Genomic DNA, 24,000 nt, shown 5'->3' with positions numbered 1-24,000 from the left:
GGAAAGAAGCTGCATAGAAGTGTTCGAAAGGACTTAAGAGTGGCCATTCGAGCTGAGAATACCTTCTTATCCTTGGCCGACATGGAGTCTGGGGGCGACCTAGCGTATTCCTTGATAAGATCCCGCTGCAGTTGTATGACGTGTGGCATATAATTCAGCGACCTTACGGAGAAGGTAGCTGAAGCGAACATCCGCTTCGGCAGGCAGTCCATCGCCTGACACTCCTTGTCGGGAGGGTGGACCGAGGAACTCTCCTGGGCTAGTTCCTTCTTAGTGGCGGCCTCCACCAACATGGCATCTACTGGAGCACCCTTGCTCCAAGCTGTCCTATATCAGTGGGGGGACTGAGGATTCTATCTGGTCTCTTAGGAATGGGCTCCACAGTGTCCGGTTCCTTCCATGCCCTGGTAGTGATCAGATCTACCAGGGGATCGGCAGGAGGGGACACCCAAGAGGTAGATGGGCCTGCGTCAAACACCTCCAGAAACACAGACTCATCCGAGGAAGATTTTTGGGCAAACCACCCCCCTCTAATGCGTAACATTTCCATAATGTCTCCGAAGGAGAAGTCTTCGGGGGGTGACCTGCCCCTTCCTCTAAATCTGTGTCCTCCATCAAGGACTCGGGTGAGTCCAAGTGCCTCCTCTTGCACTTGCGTTTGTGAGGAACCTCCTCGGAGGGGGCTGTCCGAAGAGGCCTCACCAACCACATCTTGTTCCTCCAAGGGAACCATCTGGGATGTAGGCGCAGGCTGTCCCTGGGGCCGGGTGATGGAAGGTAGGCCTGTCTGAGAGAGAGTGCAGGGTGGAACCGTAGAAGGAGCCTGGGGCCACGAATCCCTCAACAATACCCTCTTCACAACATCTAACGCCGAAGGAGAACTGCTCTCTCTTGGATCAGAGAGCAGCCCCCTCGGATCCGATGTGTGGATCGGAGCTGGTGCCAAAGCAATCGGATCCGAAGGGCCAGTATGCTCCAACCTAGATGGAGCCGAAGACACACTGATACCTCCGGATCCGAAGCTCAGCTCTCAGCGCAGAGCTCAGATCCGAAAAGGGACCAGACAAACTCGAGGGTGCGGTCGGAGCCGAAGTAAGAGGCACTATCGGCGCTGACCCTCCCCCGGCTCCTAAGCAACTCAAATCCGAAGGCTCCGAACCCCGGAAGTGGGTCGGAGAAGGAGCAATCGGGGTGAAAAAGGGGGTTGGAGCTGGAGCACTCCCATCTGAAGCTGGGCCTGGAGGAACCTATGCATCATCCAGTCCATATCTGAATCGGCCAAGCTTCGGCTGGACCTAGAAGAGGCCACCGAGGCGGGCCGAGAGTGCAGCCACGATGACCACGAAGGCGACCAGGTCTCCTCCTCCGGCTCCGGGAAGAAACAAGGTGAATGGAGCTGGGAAGGAGAAAGGCCAGAAGCCCTGGGAGAGGCTGCTTGTTTAGCTGGTGGAGCCAAGGAGGAAGACTCGGCCTGCCGCTTGTGATGCCTCTCTTTCTTCCTCTCCCGCCTTGCTGCCCTCTCCCGCCTTAATGCCCTCTCCTCCTGGCCTAAGGTGGGAGGATGAGTCCCAGCCAAGGGAGCAGGAGTAGAAGGAGGCACTGCCGTGGCAGGTGCCACCGAGGGAGAGAAGGTCGAAGTAGAATCCGGGGGCAGAAGTCCCACCAGAATCAACTTCGACCTCCTGTCCTTTAGGGCCCTGGGGTTGAAGGCTGCACAAATAGTGCAGCCTGAGGAGAGGTGGTCAACCCCAAGGCAGATAACACACACAGTGTGGCCATCCGCTGGGGATAGCTTATGACCACACTCAGTGCATTTAGAGAAAAAGGTTTTTGGGGCCTCAGACATAGTCTGACTACAAAACACACAAGGCCCAACGCACACGCCTTCACACATACGGGGAGGAAATTAAACTAGGGGTGACATAGGTAACAAGGTGGCCCTTTTGGAAGTTGAATGGCAGGTGAGGCTTAATGCCATGAGATTTCCTGGCATTAATGACTACATATCTATCAAGCCAGTTTTAAAGTATAAAGCAAATTGTATATAACATAAAGTGCACAATCACAACTTTTTATTTTTTTATTATTTATGTTTTGAAATGTTTAGTGTTATTTATTGTATAAAGTTTACAGTATGGAAATAAATTAAATTAAATGTTTAGATTAGTTACACTGGAAAAGGTGTTACAAGAATGGTAATTCTTTTTTGTCAATGCAGTAGTTGTTTAATTTTAGGTAATGTGTTTTTAAATAGTTTAACAGTGGTGTTTTGGCTCATTGGTGTATTTGAATTTTGGATGTCATTAATTAATTTGTCATAATTGTTTAAATAGGGTGCTTGTTAAGGGTTAACCGACTCCGAAGATGCCTTTTTAGGTGAAAGCGCTTAGTCGGTGGATGTGTTGTTATTAAATATCTCCTGTTCAGTTCTTCGCTGGTCCTGCAATTCTGTGTGCAGTTGTTGCTTTTCGTATTTTATTGGTTAAATAAAACAATTAACATTTTTATAACTCGAATTTTAAGTAGGGAACAACACACACAATAATTCTAACTATGGGGGGAAAAAAGGGTAGATAATAAGATTTTCCTCACAAAACGACTAACTCCCATGCCTGGAACTCGTTCAAAGCTACTGATTCAACTGCGGCAAACAAGATCCGGGGTCAGAGAGGGATGGCAGGGGATTGTGGGTAAGGGGGAGGAGCTTGGATCTTAGCTGTTTAAAGCTGCCGGCTCAGATCCGATATGGATCCGATACCCACAGGTTGATGAACAAATGGAGTTAACTACTTCAGATCAGCTATTTATACCACAGAACAAGCTCTGACAGACATAAGAGGCTCACACGGGAAACACAAGTATCTCTTTCATAGAAGGTGCGTTTACATGACAGTACTTCACAGTCTTGCCATTCTATCTTAATGGCATGGGAAAACACCAGTATTTCCTTGTGTCTTATCATTAACTCATATAAAAAGGACTTGAAATGTATTCTGGAAATAAGGAATGAAAGCAAGAAAACAAGATCATGTCACCAACGCAGGCTCCCATCATCCACCATTTTGAGGGAAACAAAATTGTAAAAGCAAATGGGAGTAATTTTGAGGCATTAAATACAACATAAAATAGCTCAAAAAACAAAGTATGAAAAAAAGCTTTTGAGTTCGAAGGTGGAGTTTTCCTTTAAAATTGTATTCTATACAGATGCATCTTCGGAAACAAATCTTTTCTTTACGCAAAGTTAGTTTTTTCCCTCTCTCACAACTTATTTATATACCAGTATTCTCACCTTTATCTTCTTGTTGAAAAACAGAAAGATTCAACCACATGTGTTGAGCTAGGCAGCTGTACCACTTCATGACAAATTAAGAGAGAGTTTAATAGGCTATCAACCCAGAGTTCATTTCAAGACTAGCTGTTTCATTCCAATGTAATACCAAAGATACTCCAAGTCAATATCCAGGACTGTATTTAGTAATGACTGCCCATGTCCAAGAGGGGCTGTGGGCGCTACCCCCAGTAAGAATTTACGGTGTCCCATCCACTCGTCCAGGTTCCTTCTGAAAAGTGTCATAGAGGTGCTCTGCTTCACGAGCTAGCAGCCTATTCCAGAGACGCAGCAGTCACTGGGAGACAAATCCGTCCCTCCAGCACATCCTATTCAAGTCGCAGGCCATATTTAGGTCCCTAGAACAGGTAGCTCTAGTCCCATTTGATTAACGGATGTGCAGCAAATTTATCAGGTTTGGGACGGAGATTGCAATGTAAGCCAGGCATAAGTCTCCCCTAAGAAGTATATACGATACCAAGTATAGTGACAGGGACTTTAGTCGGTCTGTGCAAAGCATGTGCTAGAATCCCTTGATCATCTTAGTCATAAACCCCTGAGGTCTCTCCTGCAGATGCTTTGTACAGTACATGTCAAGAGAGGTATTATACTGGATTATGGGCCAGATTAGTGACGAGTATAGAGGGGTTATAACCTAGTGTGCTACACAGAAAGACTTCCTTACTACAACAGGCACAATGTGGTCAAAGTTAAGGCTGCAGTCGTACTTGTGATTCTAAATCTCAACACTTTGTTGGTAAACAGGGTATTGTTTTTAATTTAATAGCGTGAAGGGACATTGTTTTTGCCGAAGGGAATGATGATGCATTTCTTTGCATTCAGTTTGAGACCGTGACCAAGGCATCAGTATTTGGTCTGCTACAGACCCTCCCGAAGTATACAGACATCATTTGGGGATTCAGTAATTGCACTCAAATTTGCAGTCATCCACAAACTTAGTCAGCCACAGCCCCTTAGTTTTGGCCTGAACCTCTGAGAAGTATATACCAAACAGTAGGGGACCCAAGCACTGACACTTGTGGCACCCCACTATTGGCAGGTCTGCTGGTTGAAGTGTAGTCACCCACTTTGATAGGGTGTGACCAAGTATGTGAGCTACTTGGCAACCTGACAACAAAGGGGTTTACATTCAATTGTCCAAGTTTATCAGTAATACCTGTGTGTGGGATTGGGTCAAAGGCCTTTGCCAAGTCGAGGTAAGCTGTGTGCACAGATTTGCCCTGGTCACATTTTCGAAGAAATCCACCGGGTTTAAAAGGCAGAATTTGGCCTTGAAGCTGAATTGGGTCGGATCCAGTGTTTGGAGGGTGCCTATCTCTACTTATGAGGTCCATGAGGATACATTCCATGGCTTTACAAATGAGGCTGGTCAGACTTGCGGGTCTATAATTCCCCTGGGTCTGTTGCTAAGCTACCTTTGTGGAGGGGAATAACTGTTGCTGTTCTCCAGTCCACAGGAACAAAGACAGTGGTTAGGCTGTAATTGAATAGGGTACTTAATGGCGATGCTAGTATATGTTTTAGTTTGTTTAGAAGACAGCCTGGGATGCCATCTTGTCTCAGAGGCTATGTTTCTTTGCCCTAGACAAGGCTTTAATTACCTGTTCTTCGGTTAAGCAGGGTTGGGGGGAGCGGGGAGTTGGATATAAAGTTTGTGGTAAGTTTGGAGGGATAAGGAAGTGACATTTTTGCAAAATCTGTCCGCTAGCAGCTTTGATATCTCTGCGGGATTAGTGGTGTGCGATACTGTGAGACACTAGTTCAGCACATGCTTAGGCCCTACCTTTTAGGCTATGTATGTAGCTGTAAAAGGCCTTGTGATTATTCTTGGCTGAGATAGCTAAGTTTTTCTCAAAGTTACCCTTGGAGAATTTGATATGTTGTCTTATTGGCCTGCTGAAGCTGAGCAGGGTGCTTTTCCATTGTTGGGGCCTCACCTTAGTTTTTTTAGACAGCAACAACTTTTTGCATTTGTTGTAATAATCCTGAATGAAGTAGTGGGCCTGCACTGGACTAAGGCAGTAGCTACTTCCACAGACTCTGTAGAAATGTTTCCGCTTGAGATTTATCTAGTTTGCTGATGGGGTAAGTAGTCTGTACCTCAAACCCTTCATGGGCACAACCTGGGCCAAAGGGCATTTACAAATAGTAATGTACAATTACAGCTCTGTAATACAATTTAATACAAAGAACAAAGAATTGCAGAGATAAGAAATTCTGCATAAATGCAGTACACAATGTACACAGATGCTTTGCTTTTAATATCAAATACAACTAATAGAAAACTACAGCAATCTACCTAACACAATTTCTCCAAACTATGCCCTATATTGAATAAGCTAATTAAACCCCCATGTTATTTGTCACACCACAAGATGGATTATAAACCTTAACCCTATCACAGTAACAGAGAACATCTCTATTCCAGTGGTAGTAGAAACATACCTTGGCATTTTTATGAACCCATCATTCGCACTGCACATACTGATAAGTAAAATATAATCTCAACTTAAACTATGGTACAGAATTAATCATCCTCTCTCTTCCATTGCACTCCCATTCCCTAGCTAGAAATGTTTTTATTCCAAAAGTTGAATACGAATGGCACAAGTGAGGGTAGGCGACTGCCTGTTTTGAATCTGTCAAATGGGATTAAAGCACTAGGTTTGTAGATTCAGTTGTCAAGCTTGTGAGTTGATGGCCTTGAAGACTGACTGCTACAACCTCATGTCTGAAGCTCATGACTGAAAGCTTTTATAAGAGGAAGCTTTTTCCTTAGTTTTGAGGCTTCGAATATATTGCATAATGCATCCATAGGTTTTTCTATTACAGATGTTTGCTTTTAATATTAAACTCCCTGATCTGATGTCAGCTCTCACAGCAGTGTGCTCTAGGCATAGCCTTTCAGGGAGAACTGGTTCAGTTTTTAGCTAGGCTTACAATGGCCTCTGGGCCAATAGCCTAGTATCATCCTATGGAACCAAGACAACAGCCTTATTGACCAGTCAGAAGGTGCCCCAAAGTAATCTGCAGGAATTGAAAAAAAGTGACAAATTGTACCGGAAGTCTGAGTAGTGTTTCCTAGCTCTGCGATTTTTTTTTTCTAATGAGGAACTATTTTTACCTTGTCATGTCAACTTCAGGTGGTTTATTCAAAGGCTGCAAATTACAACATTGTTTCCAGTAAATGACTGGATTGGTGCAATAGCTCAATACAGTGATCTTCTTAGAATCAATAGACATGCAGTTTAAATTAGAAGGGGTACAGAATATTTTTCAGAGTGGCAGATTCACATTATTCAAAGTTTAAATTGATGTTCATTGTAAGAATTTGCTGCTGTATTGTCCCTTCTCCATGGGATTTACATAACCCTGCAACTTTAGCTCATTACATGATGTCACACTCATGCTAATGTACATCTTACGGGGAGATGCTTGCCTCATAACTTTTTTTCTTTTGCCATGCCACCCTTATGTTAAGGGCAACAAGTTGTCACAATATCGAAAATACTTCCCTAAGTGGAGTGTTGAACTGTGGTGCATTGGTCTACAGTCCACTGACTACCGTTTTCTAAAACCAATTACTGCTAGTGCACAGCTGCAACCCACAGGGAATACTAACTTTAGGGGTATTCTTTTCTGCATGCAATCGTGAAGTTAGTGTCTGTTAAGTAAATGGTGTGAGGGAGCAAAATCCCTCATGTGGGGTGCAGGGGACTTGTCCCTCTATAAAAAAAAAACACATACTTGTTTGCCTGGTTGAAGCTTCCATTTGAAGACTGGGCTGGATTATTCCACAAGTACAGTGAAACTATTGTAAAATACCAGAGAAACAGGATATTATTTTGGGTGCCAGAGATGGGGCTGTAAAAGACAAGGTAAGCAAGTTGTATGGAACCACATTTGCAGTGTACCGTAGAGCCTGGCTGAGATGCTGTAAATGCCTGCTGCAGGTGCAGCAGCCACTGGGACTGTCCCAAGAAAACATGCCTTGGTACAGCTGCAACCTCACAGAATATGCAAAAGGGCAGTTCTTTGAAATACTATTAACCAAAGATTTGTTTTCTGGACTATGAAAAACAGAGCAATGCAAAGAAATAAAAAGCATTTGAGAAAAAGAAAAGCACTTTTAGTGTGACAGCATGAGAGGGGGCCAACATCAAGGCACGGAAAAGGATGGAAAATTCCCCCTGGCTGAAAGTCCTTTGGTCAATGCTCATGTGTCTCCAGAACCCCACTCTTTCCTTTCCAGCCACCTGAGAGATGACTAAAAAGCATACCCTCAGTGCCACAAGCTAAAATTCAGGACCATCCCACTTTATATGGCTATGCAAGGGTAATGCGTTCTATGGACCTGAATCTCATTTGTAACTAACACAACTTGGTGGAGAGACAGATTCATATTTCAAGGGTACCTCATCTATGGAATAAACTTACCATCTTCATAAAACAAAGTACGCCCCTCACTTTTCAAAAGAATTTGGATAAATGGACATGGAACAATAAATTCACTCCTGGGGTACTGCCCATGTTCCTTATGGATAGAGGCAGTCTGTAAAAAAGACTTGGGGCCCCAACACCAAAAGATCCACTACCTTGACAATTCCCCAGATATGAGATGAGGTAGTAAGATACATCATCATCATCATCATCATATCAGCTAGGCTCATAAAGGCTCTCGTGCCTTTAGCCTCGTAATCACCTATGAACCTACAAGAAAATATTTTTGGGGTGTGAAATAACTTCGAAGAAATTCCCTACAAAATATTTTATCAGAAATGCTGGTAAAGCAAATGACTGCAACAAAGCAAATTATATTATTTTAAGCTAAGATATATGACCTGAATTGCATAGACATAGTAAGACATTGCTAAGTTTAATGCTGACAAAGCAATTACTAAAAAATGGGACTCAAAATCTAAGCCAACTGTAGCTGAAGTACTAAATATTGTAAAGGAGATAAAAGAACTGTAGGTGGGGATCTTTAGAAAAGGGAAATGGCAAATAACAGAAATAAAATGAATTTGTGGTAACAGTACACACAGAATAATGTTCAAGATGAGTGAAATTTAGAGGAAGGCAGGACTTGTGCAATTTAAGTATGTTACAGTGAATGAGTTGTTAAAGGCAAATGTATAATGGATGAAAATAATGAAAAACTTTTACAATTTTTTGTTCCTTCTGCAATTGTGTGTGCACCCATGTTCAAAATGTGCAGTTAACAAAAGGTGTTTAAGGTAACATTTTCAGAATTCTGAAAGAGTGAAAAATGAATTAAAGGACAGTCTTACTGCTTTTACAAACAGGCGTGACAGGTTATGGTTGAGGAAAGTCACTGTTTTAGTAGGCCATTTCATCAAACTCTACACTGGATGAACAGCCTCACCAGTTAATGATAGTTCAAAATGAAATTCAGCAACTGAATTGGTGTACAGATCTCCTCATGATGGTCTTCCCTGAAAGCAGAAAGGACAGTAACCAGAACAAAGAGAGGAGGAGGAGCATGACAGTCATTGGGGGGGTGAACGTCATCTTCGAGAAAGCCTGTAAAGCTAAGTGTATCCACATACTGTAGTAGGAATTGGCACCTTAGGCAAAACAGCCTCAGGAACAATCAACCCAGTTGTGTGGTGACCTTTGCACTTAGAAACTAGTCATGAATCAAGCTAACAGGTAATGAATGCCAGTCTATCAGCATTCAAGTAATGAGTTCCCCTTACAGTGACAGGATTTCTGGTTGTAACATAACAGCTGCAGAACACACAGTCTAAAACCAGAGCACATAAGGCACAGGGTGGAGGACTGGTTCACACAAGCTTTTAACTTGCATATGATCACATCACCATCATACTCTGTGATCATACACGAGTGAAAACTCAAGATGCAAACAGTAATCAGGAGTTAAAAAAAAGAGGAAAAAAGCATTTATGCGGGAAGGGGAAAAGCTCTGCTACTTCCCCACCCTCACTCATGCAACTTCTATATACCAACTCCTTTTCATAGGGAAAGGGAAGCCCCCACTCCACCAAAAATAAAATTCATCCTTTTGTGGAAAAGCTTGCAGCTGCACAGAAGTGATCACAAAAATGAGTGCCAGTGTTTCAAAAGCAACCAAAGAATCACAGTGGACAACAATGAAGAAGTCATGTTTGTGGGGGTAGCAAATGAACAGTGTATGGTTGTAGTTCATGATGAAATCCAGGAAATCCAATACACCTGTCCAGTAACCTCCAAGATAACAGCAGGTGAAGAAGTGGCCAAAGACTAAGTCAAGAGATGGAGGATCAAGATCCAGGCTTCTAGGAATGTTTGCACCTATGATGTCTGTCATCTAGTTTTTTTTTTTTTTGCATCTACCTCTTTGAAAACAAAGTCTCAATAAAACCTGAATGACACCAGCGTACTTTCACAACAATATGACAGCACTGGCCATATGGTGAAGCTGAACAGCCTGCAATAACAAGGTGAACTACCACAAGAATCTCTAAGGGGAAAAATTTGAAACTTGAGTTTATACTCTCATGAACCACTGTTTAAAATGTGCACTAAACCTGGAAATGGATGTATGCATTTTCAGGAAACTGCATAAATAATGCTCATCATGTTTTGATACCGGTAGTTTTGACCACAGCTGAGGAAAAATGTAAACTGCTGCTAACAAGTGTTCCTCAGTCTCATTGGTCTTAACTGCAGCAACAGAACCTGAAATTAAAAATAAAGATAAATTTGTCTTTTGTTATGTGCCTCTCAAAAAATGTTTTTGGAAAAAATGTCTAATATTAAAAGATACCTAAAGTTACAACTAGAGATTAAAAATAAATATTACCTTTGGTGCCAAAGGAAGTCTTTTCCTTACTGGCTTTGTTTTGCCTGATGTACCATATGATGGAACCGGTTGATGACAAACTACAGAAGCATTGATGATAAGAGCTACTGGAACAGGTTCAATAGTTGATGCAAAATCACGTGGAAGTAAAGGTTTCATTTTCTTCACTATGAACAAGAAAATACAAATCAGCATCATGGTATAAACCATCTCTATGAGATTAGGTTAACACACAGCAATATAAAATAAGAACTTATCCAATGGACAACCTGGCGGTACTTTGGCAAAGATGCAGTAGCATACAACATGAATCCCCTGAGGAATGATTGTTTTAAGCAGGTAATAAGAGGATCTATGATCTTCCATAAAGAAATTTCTAAGCACTTGCTTCAAAATACTCAGTTGCATCACTACATGTAGCAATCTAGTTGCACAGTCTGGCTCAGGTTTAATAGCGATGCACCAATATCATACTGACTAAACAAACCACTTACTTAAGGGGTTTGTTTCTCTGGTGTAACTCAGTTTGCAAGAAACTCTATACCTCCAACTAACAGTAATCCAGGAATACTATAATTAAAATATTATGTACCCACATACCCTGCAGGTTAATTTGTTGGTGGGAGGGGGCAGTCCTCAAAGGATGAACTTGAAACTATTTTCTCTCTAACAACCTAGCAAATTCCACATTGGATACTCTTCTCTTCAACTCCTGCACTCAAGAATGCATGCGCTTCCTAATGGCGCACCTCTGTTAAGACTAGAAGAGTGTGCTTAGCCCCTGCACATGCCAATTCATCCCATTCACTACTCAACAGTCTTAGGAAAGGAACAGATCTACGATGATACAAAAACAAATTTGGCTTTTCATCAGTAGTGATGTGTGAGAAGCCTCATCATAACCATAATGTACTAATACAGGACTATGCTACGACGATTCTATACAACAGGGTTCAGCTGCAAGCAGACAGCCATCTTCTATAGGGGTTTCAAGAACAGTACAGAAGTCCTCTTCCAGGAAATAAGTCACTTCCCACTTAAAAGGTCATCAGCCAGTAACTGAGCTGTAAAAAGTACAGTTTGTACCTACCATAAATGTAGATGTTAGAGTGTATTCACTGCTGCAGTCATTACACTTGGGTTATCCTGCCGTCAGGCAGTCCCGCAGTTGGCCAGAGTTCCAAAGTCTTGGACCGGAGTCGGCTGCTGTCGCTTCTTCCCTTACGTCAGTGTGCCAGGGGTATAGAATATTCTGCCAATGCCATTTTCTTCAGTTTTTCTTGCCCCAGATGTCAGGTGCCCCCAAACAGGTAGGCAATACACATTGCTAATAACACATACATAAAAAATAAAAACAATACCTTCAGTTGCAAGCAAATACACCACATAGGTTGTATAGGGTAGAAAGGTATAGATAAGTCCCAGCTAAGAAAGAGGGGATGGAGGGAGGGTAACCTGGACTGCAGCAGTGAATACACTCGAACATCTACACTTATGGTAGGTACAAAGCTGTACTATGTTCATCGTGTTTCACTGCTGCAATCATTACACTTGGATTGAATCCCAAAGCTGAGGTTGGGTGGCTGGGTCTATAAAGGATTCGGGGTGGCTATGAGGCCCTGAGGCCCTGCAGCACTGCAGTGGCAAAGCCAGCTCTGGATTTAGAGTAAAGAGGCAAGTGGTAATGCTTGGTAAAGGTGTGCACTGAACTCCAAGTTGCAGCTTCCAAAATATCCTTGGTAGGTACTCCTCTAAGGTAGGCAATTGAAGTGGCGGTTGCCCTGGTGGAATGTGGCCTAATGTTGCTAGGTCAGTTTTTCCATGCTGTGTGTAGCAGAAACCGATACAGTGTCCTATCCACTTTGAAATGGTCTGTTTTGAAATAGCCTTTCCCCGTGATCCTGCAGCATGTGCAACAAACAATTGCTCAGTTTTCCTGAAAGCTTTTGTTTTGTCCAAGTAGAAGCGTAACTGCCTGTTTATGTCCAATGAATGCAGAAGTCTTTCCCCTTTATTCTGGGGATTTGGATAAAATGTTGGCAAGTGAATAGTTTGGTTAAGAGCCACACTGGATACCACCTTTGGCATAAATGTAGGGTTTGTTCTTAAAGAAACCGTGTCCTGATGAAAAATGATGAAAGGTTCCACTGCCATTAGTGCCTGTAACTCAGACTCTTCGTGCTGAGGTTATTGCCAGAAACAGAGCAGTTTTCCATGACACATTTTAATTCTGCTGTATTGGCTGGATCAAAAGGAGGTAAAGTTAGTTTTTCCAAGACAAAGTTGAGGTCCCAAGTTGGTGTTGGTGCTCTCCGGGGCGGTCTTATGTTTTTAGCCCCTCTGAGATACTGTTTTAATAATGGATGAGAGAAAATAGGAGGATCCATGCTGTAATGAGCTGAGATGGCAGAGGCGTGGATCTTAATGGATGAAAAGGATAGGCCCTTGTCCAGTATCTCAGTTAGGTACTGTAGCATCTGAGGAATATTTGGAACAAGAGGGTCAAAGCTGTGAGCCTGGTTCCAGGCGCAGAATCTCTTCCACTTTTCTGAATAGGATTTCCTGGTGCTGGGCCTCCTGGCCTCCAAAATAACATCCATAACAGCTTTAAAGAGAGGTGTTGGTTGCTTGGCTAAGTAATCTGCCATGCAGCCAGGTTTAAGGTTTTGAGCTGGCTGTGCAGGATCCGATTGTTTTGTTGAGTCAGAAGTTGAGGAATTTGAGGTAAAATCCATGCTGGGCCTTGAGCCAAATTCTTTAAGATTGGGTACCAGTGCTGGCGTGGCCAGTTTGGGGCAATCAGGATCATTTTTGGCCTTTCCTTTCTGGCTTTTAGGAGTACCTTTGAAAGGAGAGGCAGCGGTGGGAAGGCATAAACTTTTAAGGTTTTCCAGCTGAACGAGAGAGCATCCACTTTCCATGCTTGTGAGTGGTAAATCCTTGTGCAGAATTTCTGTAGTTGGCAGTTCAGAGGGGAGGCAAAATGATGTCTGGGCACCCCCATTTTTGTGTTATCATGCTGAATACTTGTGGATTTAATTTCCACTCGTGAGGCTCCATGATGTTTCTGCTTAAATCGTCTGACAGAGTATTTTCCTTTCCTGGCAGGAATTGTGCTTGCAGATGAACTTGATAGGTCAGTGCTGTGTTCCACAAAGTCATGGCTTGTCTGCAGAGGGGATAGGAATGAGTGCCTCCTTGCTTATGTACCACATAACTGTGGTGTTGTCCGTCTTTAATAATAGTTGTCCTGGATGCAGAAGGTCCTTGAAAGCTGTTAGGGCATTTTGTACAGCTAGCATCTCTTTTTGATTGATGTGAAGATGCATTTGGTCTGTGGGCCACTTGCCCTGAATACATTTTCCTGCCATGTATGCTCCCCAGGCGTAATCCGAAGCATCTGTTAGTGTCTGCCTGGCTGTGGGTAAAGTGAAAGGCTGTCCCTTGTTGTGGTGACATGCCTGTGCCCACCATAGAAACTCCTGTTGTAGGCAGGGAATAAGTGGTATTACTGTTTCCAAGCTGTAACAGTGTTGAGTCCAAACACTTTTTAGGTACCATTGTAGTTTCCTCATATGCAGTCTGGCATACGGCATTAGTAATATGCAGGACGCCATGAACCCAAAGACCTGCAGAATTTTTCTTGCAGGGAGTTGGGTTTTTGTTGCCATCAATTGAAAGTATCGAGTCAGCTGTCTTTGCTTGTCTGGCGTGAGATAAGCCACCTGGGCCGTTGTATTTAAGCTGGCACCCAGGAATATTCTCTCTTGTGAGGGCACTAGTTTTGACTTCTTTTCATTTACTGTGTACCCTAGGCAAATTAGCAAAATGCCAGATGCTTTAATGTCCTTGTTCTCTGCTTGAATAAGACAGTCGTCCAAGTAGAGATACATTTGAATTGCGTTTTGTCTGCAAAATGCAATTACTGGTGCCAGGCATTTTGTGAAGACCCTGGGCGCAGTAGATAAGCCAAAGGGCAGTGCAGAGAATTGGTAATGCATTGAGCCTGCTATAAATCTGAGGAATCTTCTGCAATTTTGTCCGATTGGGACATGCAGATATGCCTCTGAGGTCCAAGGTAACAAGCCAAGCCTTCTTGCCCAGCATGGGAAGAAGCTGCTGTAGTGTCAACATTATGAATTTCGGAACATCCAGGTAAGTATTTAGAGTAGATAGGTCCAGTATGGGTCTCCAGGCTTTGTCCTTTCTGGGGACCAAGAAAAGTCTTAAGCCTTGTTCCCTGTTGTGGCACTTTTTGAATAGCTCATGTCCATGAGGGCTGTAATTTGTTTTTGTGCCTCTGCCCATTGATTTTGTGGCAGGTCTGGCATTCCTTTTGGCCTTGGTAGAGTGTGAAAGTGGAACCTGTAACCTTAAGACACAATATTCAGAACCCATTTATCTTGGGTGATCATATGCCAATTTTGTGAAAAAAGTGTTAGTTTTCCCCCTAAGGGAGCGGCCAAAAGTAAGTGCTTGGCATTTGAAGGGGGAAGTCATTGGGACAGTTTCCTGTAAGGTTGTGACTTGTCTTCTCCTCATTTTGGGGTTGAAGCACCCCACTGACGTGGTCTATAAGAGCCTTGGGGCTGAGATCTGCCTCTTTGGCATCTGTATCTGCCTCTTTGTGGCCTGACATTGGAAAGGACCAATTTTTGAAGGCCAATTTCTGCTAAATCGTGGTGGCTGTACCTGTAAGAAATCAGTCACTGTTTGCATAGATTTTGCCTTATCCTCCATTTTCTTTAATACCTCTTCTGCCTTGACACCAAACAAAATATCATGCTGTAAAGGAGCATCCAATAATTTTGCCTTAACATGAACAGGTAAACCTTGTTCCTTTAACCAAGCAGGCCTTTGAATCACAGATCCTGTAACTGCGGCTCTACAAGAAGCCTCTAAAGAATCAAAACCACATTGCAGAGTATGTTTTCCCACTTGTTCAGCTGCATGCAATAAATCCTGCATTTCCTTATAATCAGGACTTTGAGCTTGTAAGCATTTTCTGTTTTAACAGAGACATTAAATATTGTTGGCATTTAAGCATATGGAACTGGCAATTTAAAGCCCTTACTGCTAAAGTTGCAGAAGTGTAAACTTTCTTCCCCCATCTGTCTAACGCTCTAGAATCCCGGTCAGAGGGAACTGGATTTTTAGCAGTGGAAGCCTTTACCCCTTTGGGACCCTGGGAAATAGTTTCTGGGTCAGCAGCAGGGTTTTTATAAAGAAATTTGCTAGAGTCAGGGACTCTGTAGTACCTATCTGGCTCGACTGGTGCTGGAGGCAAAGAATCAGGGGTTAAACTGGATTCGGAGAACACATCATCCACAATATCCAATACAGATGAAATAGCAAGGGGCCTGTGTTGAGGCAATAAAAGAAAATCTCTGAGCCTTTTCTTGGATTCTGAATAATTCTGGCTCTCCCAATGGAAATGCTCCCTCATGGTATGCAAAGTTTCACCAAAAGAGTAATCCTCAGGAGAAGAGGCTGAAGGGATTGATTCTTCAGCATCAGAGTCCTCATAGGGGGGTAAAGAGTATCCCTGGTCTGAAGAGGAATCAGAAGAAATGGAAACCCGGTCAGAGGAAGTCTGTATCCTGCCTAGGCCTTTTATCAGGAGGGGGATGGGAACCCCTGATCAGAGTAATTAGGTCTTTGGCCATTTTGAGCATCTGTTTTTTAGGCATGGAGGCCTGCCCATGTGAATGCTGTACTTGTTTCTTTGTCTTTAATGGAGTTTTAGACTTAGTTGTAGTTTTGATGGTAATCTGTGAAGGTCTGAAAACACCCTCATAAGCCGATGCCTGCTCAGCGGCTCCGGACCCATCTGAGGGGTTAATTTCCATAGGCCCCAATACCTTGAGTTTCCAGAGGCCTAGTAATCTCCACGTGGGAGTTGGAGGCGGCCTATGGCTCTGAGGTAGGAGGTGTCAGGGGTTGCGAAAGCGCCTCACTGAGAACCGGCGAGCCGGCGACTGGCCTAGAAGAGGCTTCATCGTCTGTTTTGGACCGCGGATGCCCGTCCTTATCTTTGTCTTTGCGTTTTTTGTGTATTCCGCTTTTTTTTTTTGTGTATTCCGGTCAGTTGTTCCGACGGCATGGTATAATTGAACCTTCGGCCAAAATAATGGCGAGCGAAATCAAACCGACGTTTAATAGTGTGTTTGTTATGTCTAGCACAAAACTGACAACTAGTGACGTTGTGGTCTGGGCCTAGGCATGGAATACAGTAAGAATGAAAATCCTTATGAGGTATTTGCTTCCCACAAGAAATGCAATTATTAACTTTTACTGACATCGGTCTGAGGCAAGAAAAAAAAAGTTTCCCCAATGGGGTACTTAGCTTTATTGAAGACTTCGGTTCTGAAATTCGACTTCGAAAATCTCAGGAGTTGGCCGACCAGCACTTGCGAACTGCTTTTGCTTTGGGCACCATGCGGCAAGAAAGACTGAAGAAAATGGCGTCGGCCGCATCTTGTATACCCCTGGCGTACTGACGTCAGGGAAGAAGCGACAGCAACCAACGCCGGACCAAGACTTTGGAACTCTGGCCAGCTGCGGGACCGCCTGACGGCAGGATAACCCAAGTGTAATGACTGCAGCAGTGAAACACTATGAACATCAGTAGTCTACACCACCTTTGGTTTTACTTGGTGTAGCATGGTCAGAAAAAAATTTGTCTGCAATCCATACACTAGCTTCCTTTCTGATAAGCTTATGGAACACAAAACCCCAGACCCCTAAGCTACTGGAAATGACCACCCCCACAAAATACACACACACACTTGCATACTCAAAGTATGAAGCTGGAATCTTAGATAGTCACAGATTACATCTGCACGCAAAGATGCACCAAAACAGGAAGACTATGAGAGGGCTTCTACCCTGCATCCCTCTCCTTAAGGGTATATATATATATATATATATATATATATATATATATATATATATATATATATATATATATAAACAGAGAACTGCTGGGCGGGACTGTCTAATGCAAAATTATCCTATATTTGAACATAGGAAAGTTGTGTAAAAATCTTAACATAACCATATATGCTCTTCTCTTTCATGTTGCAGTATTCTATATGTGGGTTTGCCCTTCTTCCTCTCCAGTTCATCCGGACAGGTTTCCAAAGATTTTCAGTCCCTCTAGGTGCGGCTGACGTGGCAGCAGGTACGTGGGCCATAAAAATGACGACATTTGCATGCACCAGCCCTCAGAACAAAAAGAAAGGCCCTAGTCAGAGCCAGTCCTGAAAGGCCATAGCCTGTCCAGTGACACTCAGGAGAGCGAGTGCAATCTGACAGGAGGGGAAGGTGGGTGGGAAGGAATACTGCAACATGGAAGAGAAGGACATCTAGGGTTATGGTAAGATTTTACACAGCTTTCCTATGTCCTATTCTAATTTTGCAGTATTCTAAATGTGGGTGAGTGCCAAAGCTCACTGGGAGGTGGCCTAGATGAGGTTTCCAGGAACCCGTGTAGGATAGCCCTGGCAAATCCTGCCCTAGCTCTCGAGATATGGTCCAGTTTGTAGTGTTTGGTGAAGGTGTGCACTGAGGACCAAGTAGCTGCCTCAAGTATGGTTAGTGTCCAACCCCTTAAAGGCTCTAGAAGAGGCCAATGCTCTGGTAGAGTGAGCTTTGACATTGCCCTGCAAAATCTTTCCAGGGTGTAGGTAGCAGAAGGAAATCGCCCCGGAGATCCCGGCCAAAATGGTCCGTTTGCTCAGAGTTTTCCCCAGGGCTCTGGGGTGGAGAGACAGTTGGTCTGATTTCCTAAAAGATTTGGTTTTGCGTAGATAAAACCAAAGTTGCATGTGGACGTCTAGGGAATGAAGTACTCTCTTACTATCCCCTGTGGGTTGGGGAAGAAGGTAGGCAAGTGGATGGCTTGTTTTAAGTATAGGTCAATTACTACTTTGGGAGTGAATGACAGGTAGTCCTGAGAGAGTCACCCTGTCCAGGTGGAAGACTAGAAACAGTGGTGTAGCCATAACAGCTTGAAACTCTGAGACCCTTCTGGATGAGGTCAGAGCTACCAATAAGACAGTTTTCCATGTGCAAAAGTTTATGAGAGCTTTGTCTGCTGGCTCAAAGGGGGCGAGAGTGAGTTTTTCTAATACATAGTTAAGGTCCCGGGGGGGGGGGGGGGAGGAGATGGTGTCCTGGGTGGTCTCAAGTGCAATACCCCTTTGAGGAACAATTCAGCAGGAGCCTGGATGCAAGGGGAGGCTCCAAAGGAAGGCAGGTAGAGATAGCAGACAAGTGTGCTTTCAGAGATGAGTATGACAGCCCTGTCTGCATTAGTTCACACAGGTAAGACAGGATGAGAGGAATATCGCTTTCCAGCGGGTACAACTGTGTTTTGGGACACCAAATGGAAAACCTTTTCCACTTAGAGAGCTAGGATTTCCTTGTGTTGGGTTTCCTGGTCTCCTGCAGGACAGTGAGCACATCCTCGGTATATAGGTGTTTGAAGGGGATCAAAATCCTCATCAGCCACAGAATGAGGTGCATGGACTGCCACTATGGGTGTATGAGAGTTCCCCTTGTTCTGTGTGAGCAGGTCCACTGACGGGGGTAACTTGTGGTGATTGCCTTCAGACAGGTGAATAAGAGGAGGGAACCAGTGCTGTCTTGGCTAGTAGGGAGTCAACCAGCAAGATTTTGGGCGAGTCCTGCTGAATTTTCTGCAGGACTCTTTGTATCAGAAAGAAGGGGGGAAATCCATATAGGAATTTCCCTTTCCAGGTTATCGATAAGGCATCTGTTGCCAATACCTTGAGGTCTGGTGTCCTGCTACAGTAGCCAGGCAGCTGCCTGTTTATTTTTTATTTTATATTTGTTGACCGGGTTTGTCCGACTGGGCTACAATTGCCCGTTTTCAGCAAGGCCCGAGGAGAAAAGTTCCAACAGAAAAATAGAAATTTTATATATTGAATACATGTAGAATACATTCACCAGTACCACATATTACTGCATTACAATGTCATTCATTACACTATGGCAAGTGAAATACATATAGAAATGCATTCATTGGAGGTATCCATTCATAATTACATATTATATACATAATAGTGCAATAGTTAGAGTTGAAATATTTTACTAGTTATGTTTGTACAGTGATGTAGCAAGAGGAGAAGATAAAGTAGTAAGTTTGTTTAATGAAGGGAAGGAAGAGAGAAGGGAAGTAGAAGGTTATAGGGGAGTGTCTATGGGGATAATTACATTGGCAGGTCCATTTTTCATGAAGGTATTTTTTTTGTAGCAGTTTTGAATTGATTGGGATGTTCAAGGCATCTTATATCTTAGTGGCAGACTATTCCAGGCCTTGAAAGGGTTAAAGCTATAGACTAGGTGATCCATTTTGGTCCTTGGTTCGTAGATTTTTAGTAGGCCTTGTTCAGAACTGCAGAGTAATCTAGTGGGTAGACAATGAGAGATTAGAGATAAGATAGTTGGACAGAAAGAGGGTTTGTAGAGAACGGAGAGAAAATGAAACTGATTATTCCGAAGCAGGTTAGGTAATTCTAACCAATTTAGTTCTTTTAGTGAGACACAATGATGGGACTTGTAAGAATTTTGGGCATCAAAAAAATTTATGGAGGCGACGAACAGGTATATCTGTGGAATACCCCACCTGTGGACCATTGTTAGGAACACAGCTCCTTGTAGCATCCATTCATGGTTGTTTAAGTGGTTCTGCTTAGGCTATCTGCCTGGGAGATATGCAGGGAGGGGATATAGGATGTAGGCTGCCTGGAGGGTGATCCCCTGTGAGGTAGCCAGTTCCCACAATTGCAGAGTTAGCCTGCACAGGAGGTAGGATTTGGTTCCTCCCTGTTGAGACACCACAAGACTGTGGTGTTGTCTGTGGATATCTTTAGAGGGCCCTGTTCTAGGTATGAATGGAAGGCCTGTAGAGCAAGGAAAACAGCCCTCATTTCCCTCACTTTTATGTGATCCTGTTTGTGTCCGTCTGTTCACAAACCTTATACTTTCCTTTTTCCCCTAGAGTCGCGCCCCAGCCCAGGTCTGAGGCATCTGTGTACATGGTCTGGAAGGGAGAGGATGTTTGCAGAGGCAGGCCTGGGTTTTGGGCTACTTGAGCCACCCACCATCTCAGTTCCTGATGCAAGCATAGGTTCATAGGTAGGTACTAGGCTATCGGCCCAAGGGCCTACGTAAGCTTAGCCAACAAGGTTCCCTGGCTTACGCCACCCAAGAAAGTTATTGTAGCAACTGGATCCTGAACTCTAGAGGGTGGGAGTATTGGGTCCACACCAATCGGAGGTAAAACTGAATCATATTAGACTTGTGTAAAACAAGATTTCCTGCATATTAAGGACAGGAACTCTTGAAATTCTTTTAAGTAATGTAATGGCTATAAAGACCAGGATCTTCCACAGCAGGCATTTGAGGCTAACAGAGGAGTTCAAGGGCAGATAATGTGATCATCTTACCTAAAAAAGACCCAAGAAAGATGGATGGGTATTCTAGCTGGTGACAGGTGAATAAACTGCACTGCTGAGTTTATGAAGAGTCCAGATCGTAGAGATGAACTTTGACAAAAGAAAAGGCCAATTCTTTAGAAGTCAGAAAGTTGATGGAGAACCTGAAGCATATTAACAATACCTGAAGCTGAAGTTCTGGTATGTTCAACAAGAAAATCTTTTTTCACTTCCCGAATTAAGATATTCACTGCTGGGCTTCTTACAGAATATGCAAATTTTCTAAGTGCTGAGCCTGAGAGACTTGAGAAGGGTGAATCACTATCCCTCTGAAAGGCTCCTCCTGTGACACATGGAACAGCTGGCAAAACCACACCTTCCTTGGCTAGTGTGGAACTGTATGGATTAAACTTAACATTTCTCTTCCTGTTTTAACCAGCATCTTTAGAGTGAAGGGAAAGCATACTAGAACACTCTGCCCCACTGCATGGAAAATAAACTGGCAGCTTAGGTCTGTAAGCAAGGGTTAAGAATGTGAAAAAATAAGTTGAGCACTCCTGGTTATAAGCCTGCGTGATAAGTCAAGATAACATAAGGTGCTGTTATCTCAAGATTTCCCGACAAAAGTACCTTAAATTGGCTTACAAGCTCTAAACCTCTATGCTAACTCCAAAGTCTGCACTTGATTGCTGTATTGGGTCTGGTTAGGTAAACAGCAGTCCTATGTTAGTGGTGACCTGAGCTGCCCCAAAATTAACTCTTTCCTGACTGCTGAGATCGCAGCTATTCTCTGTACTAGTGGCTGTTGGGTACTGGCCTCAGAGACTTCTAAGGTACCAGCAGGCCTCTTTTTCTGGGACCATGGGGAATATTCTGGCTATCTAGTTCTACTTCTGAGAGATGTGAAAGGACAACTATCTCATGAGATATCTTTGCCCAAGGGTGCCGTTTCAGGCAGATTTGTTCAAGAATGCTCACAGGAGGTCATAGTGTAGGAAAAGTGTGATAGAATTTCTGGGGGTTGAGAGAGATGCTTGGATTCTGTAGACAGCTGGAGAAGATCATAAAGTGCTTCTTGAAGCAAAGGAACTGGTCTGGATCAGGAAGCTATCAGGATACAGGCAGATGTAAATGCCCTCAGCTTCAAGTTAGAGAATGCTAGTGCCAGTTATTTTGTAGACTCTGACTACAACAGACTCCCAAAAGTGAGAGGTGAACTGAAAGTGGAGTTTCACTGAAAAGTTGAGAAATTGCCACTGTATTATGAATAGGTATATACAGGCAGGATTCTTTCATGCTCCAAATGACCAAGCAGAAATCCTTCAGGAGAACAGCCAACTGAAACAAGGGAACAACCTTGAAAATTTTACCACAACAAATCTGTTAAAATCTGACAGTTTAGGATGATTTTCCACTAATTCATGCTTTTGCACCAGGAGAGGTTTTGAATAGTACACCTTTGCTCCTATTATGAATGATCTGTGTTCCTTTTGTAGCACTCTATAATCCACATCAGTTGGTGCAAAACAGGCTTGACTAACTTCATACAGTTCTTGGGTATGACAGAAATGCCAGGGAAGTGAAACTGACAGCATTTGAAAGCTAGCTGAATTCTAATATATAGAAAGACTGCATTTACAATGTCCAAGATGCACTAGGATAAACACAGAACTGCACTATTTTTCCCAAAAGGAGATCCTTCCCACTGAGTAAACTTCAGAAGGTACAGAAAGGTGTGGCAAACAGGTTGGTGGAATAGTCATAAAACATGTAAGAATCTGAAGGGGGATTTCCCAACCCTGCTAAAAGTTCCATTTTTTTGCCTCACCCTTTTTCCAGTCCAAGACTTTTAGCTCTACTGATATTACCTCTTCTTTTTACAAGAATTAATTTTTATTAGCTTAATATGGAAGGAGCACTTCTTAGAAAGGGGGGTTTCTGGAATACACAAAGAATTATGGCATGTAAAGAGCTGCTTCACTGATTGTACTTTGAGGGGAAGGACAAAGTCTGCAATTTCCACAGCAGGCCAAAAAGAAGAGTTGCTGCTAGTTTACATTTCATAAAGGACTTTGGATATTAAAACTAGCCAAGTCTCCTTATAACTGTGCCCAACGGTGCTTCATTGCACAGGCATCCACAGCTTCACAACCTCCCTAGTACTGCTTGCATCAGTGGTACAGAGAGATAAAACTACACCCCAAATTCACTTAGCTCAGTCATGTGAGACCACATGCATGCCCATTCTGGAGGGTGAGGGATGCAGGCCTTAGATGCAGCAAACTCTGGAAAATGGTAGTGTGTAAGGATTCAGACAGCTAGTGTAGGTAGGATGGGATGGGACGACCCAAGATGGTGATGGTAGTTCACTGGCACACATGGAGCAGCGCAAACGGGCTTCACTGGTTTTGTGGTGAATGAAGCATTAATGTCACCATCAGAAGGTATTAAGACAATTAAAAAAAAAATACCTGGGATGCTGGCACTCTTCCACCCCCCTGCGGATCTTGGGATTTCCCACCTCTGGGGAAATGAAGGGGCATAAAGTACAGAAGACTTTAAAGTCAAAAAGCAGAGGGGGAGATACTCATAAGTACCTGCATACATATCTCCCTGTTACTGAACCAAATGGGCATGGCATGCAGATGGCTGTAACGGCTAGGGTCAAAGAAGTGTACTCTTACTAAATTCCGTCAAAGCCCTACTCTCTCAAATTCTGGTGACAGTTTAAGCTGAATGTGAGGCTGACTTGATTTGGTCACCTAAAGGTGCCAGAAAAACATTTTCATAGACACTAGGTTCTTACATAAATGCATGTGCAGGTTCTTACATAAATGCATGTGCTTCTTCTGACTCACATAAGATCTACCAGGCTTCCTGTGTACCAGAGGCTGGCAGACTTTCAAATATGACTTTAAAGGACTGGACTAAATCAGGGGTAGCTAAAGGTCAAGTCTTATCAAATTCTAACAGCCTGAAAAGTAAATATTTGTTTAACAAGGATATTAAATGAGAGATTAAAGCCTATGACCCTCCAACCCCACTGCCCCAAAAATCTGTCAGAGCAAGGAACCAGAAAGCAAAAGAACCTTCATAAAACCTATATTCCAGGAGATGGCAACCGATTAAACCAAGCTGAATCAACCCCTTATAGACAATCTGATGAAAACTACTGAGAAGGTTTCAACTTCAGACTGTTGTATGGCTAATAGCAGAGGGATTTGGGGGGTGGGTTGGGGTTAGCACCAAAAACATGGCTACTCTTCACAAGGCTCCAAGCATTTTTTTTTTGTTAAAACAAAAGGCCTACGTTTAAAAACAAAGGAGTAATTTACTCTCTTCAACCCAAAAATCTACCTGTC

At 43.3% G+C, this 24,000-nt stretch overlaps 1 protein-coding gene across 3 annotated transcripts in view; it reads right to left on the bottom strand.

Moving 5' to 3' along the window:
- LOC122791688 (forkhead box protein M1-like) overlaps positions 1-24,000 on the bottom strand; it is a 548,676-nt gene that overhangs the window by 106,114 nt on the left and 418,562 nt on the right. For all 3 annotated transcript variants that reach the window (XM_044059580.1, XM_044059579.1, XM_044059581.1), the window contains one exon: positions 10,176-10,342. In XM_044059580.1, the coding sequence (XP_043915515.1) occupies positions 10,176-10,342 (167 nt within the window). The remainder of the gene's footprint in view (positions 1-10,175; positions 10,343-24,000) is intronic.

This window comes from Protopterus annectens, chromosome 17.part0 (assembly GCF_019279795.1).
Source record: "Protopterus annectens isolate FY-2018-M chromosome 17.part0, PAN1.0, whole genome shotgun sequence".
Classification (NCBI taxonomy): Eukaryota; Metazoa; Chordata; order Ceratodontiformes; family Protopteridae; genus Protopterus; species Protopterus annectens.
Note: the sequence above shows the minus strand (reverse complement) of the source record. Positions and strands in the feature narration are given on the sequence as shown.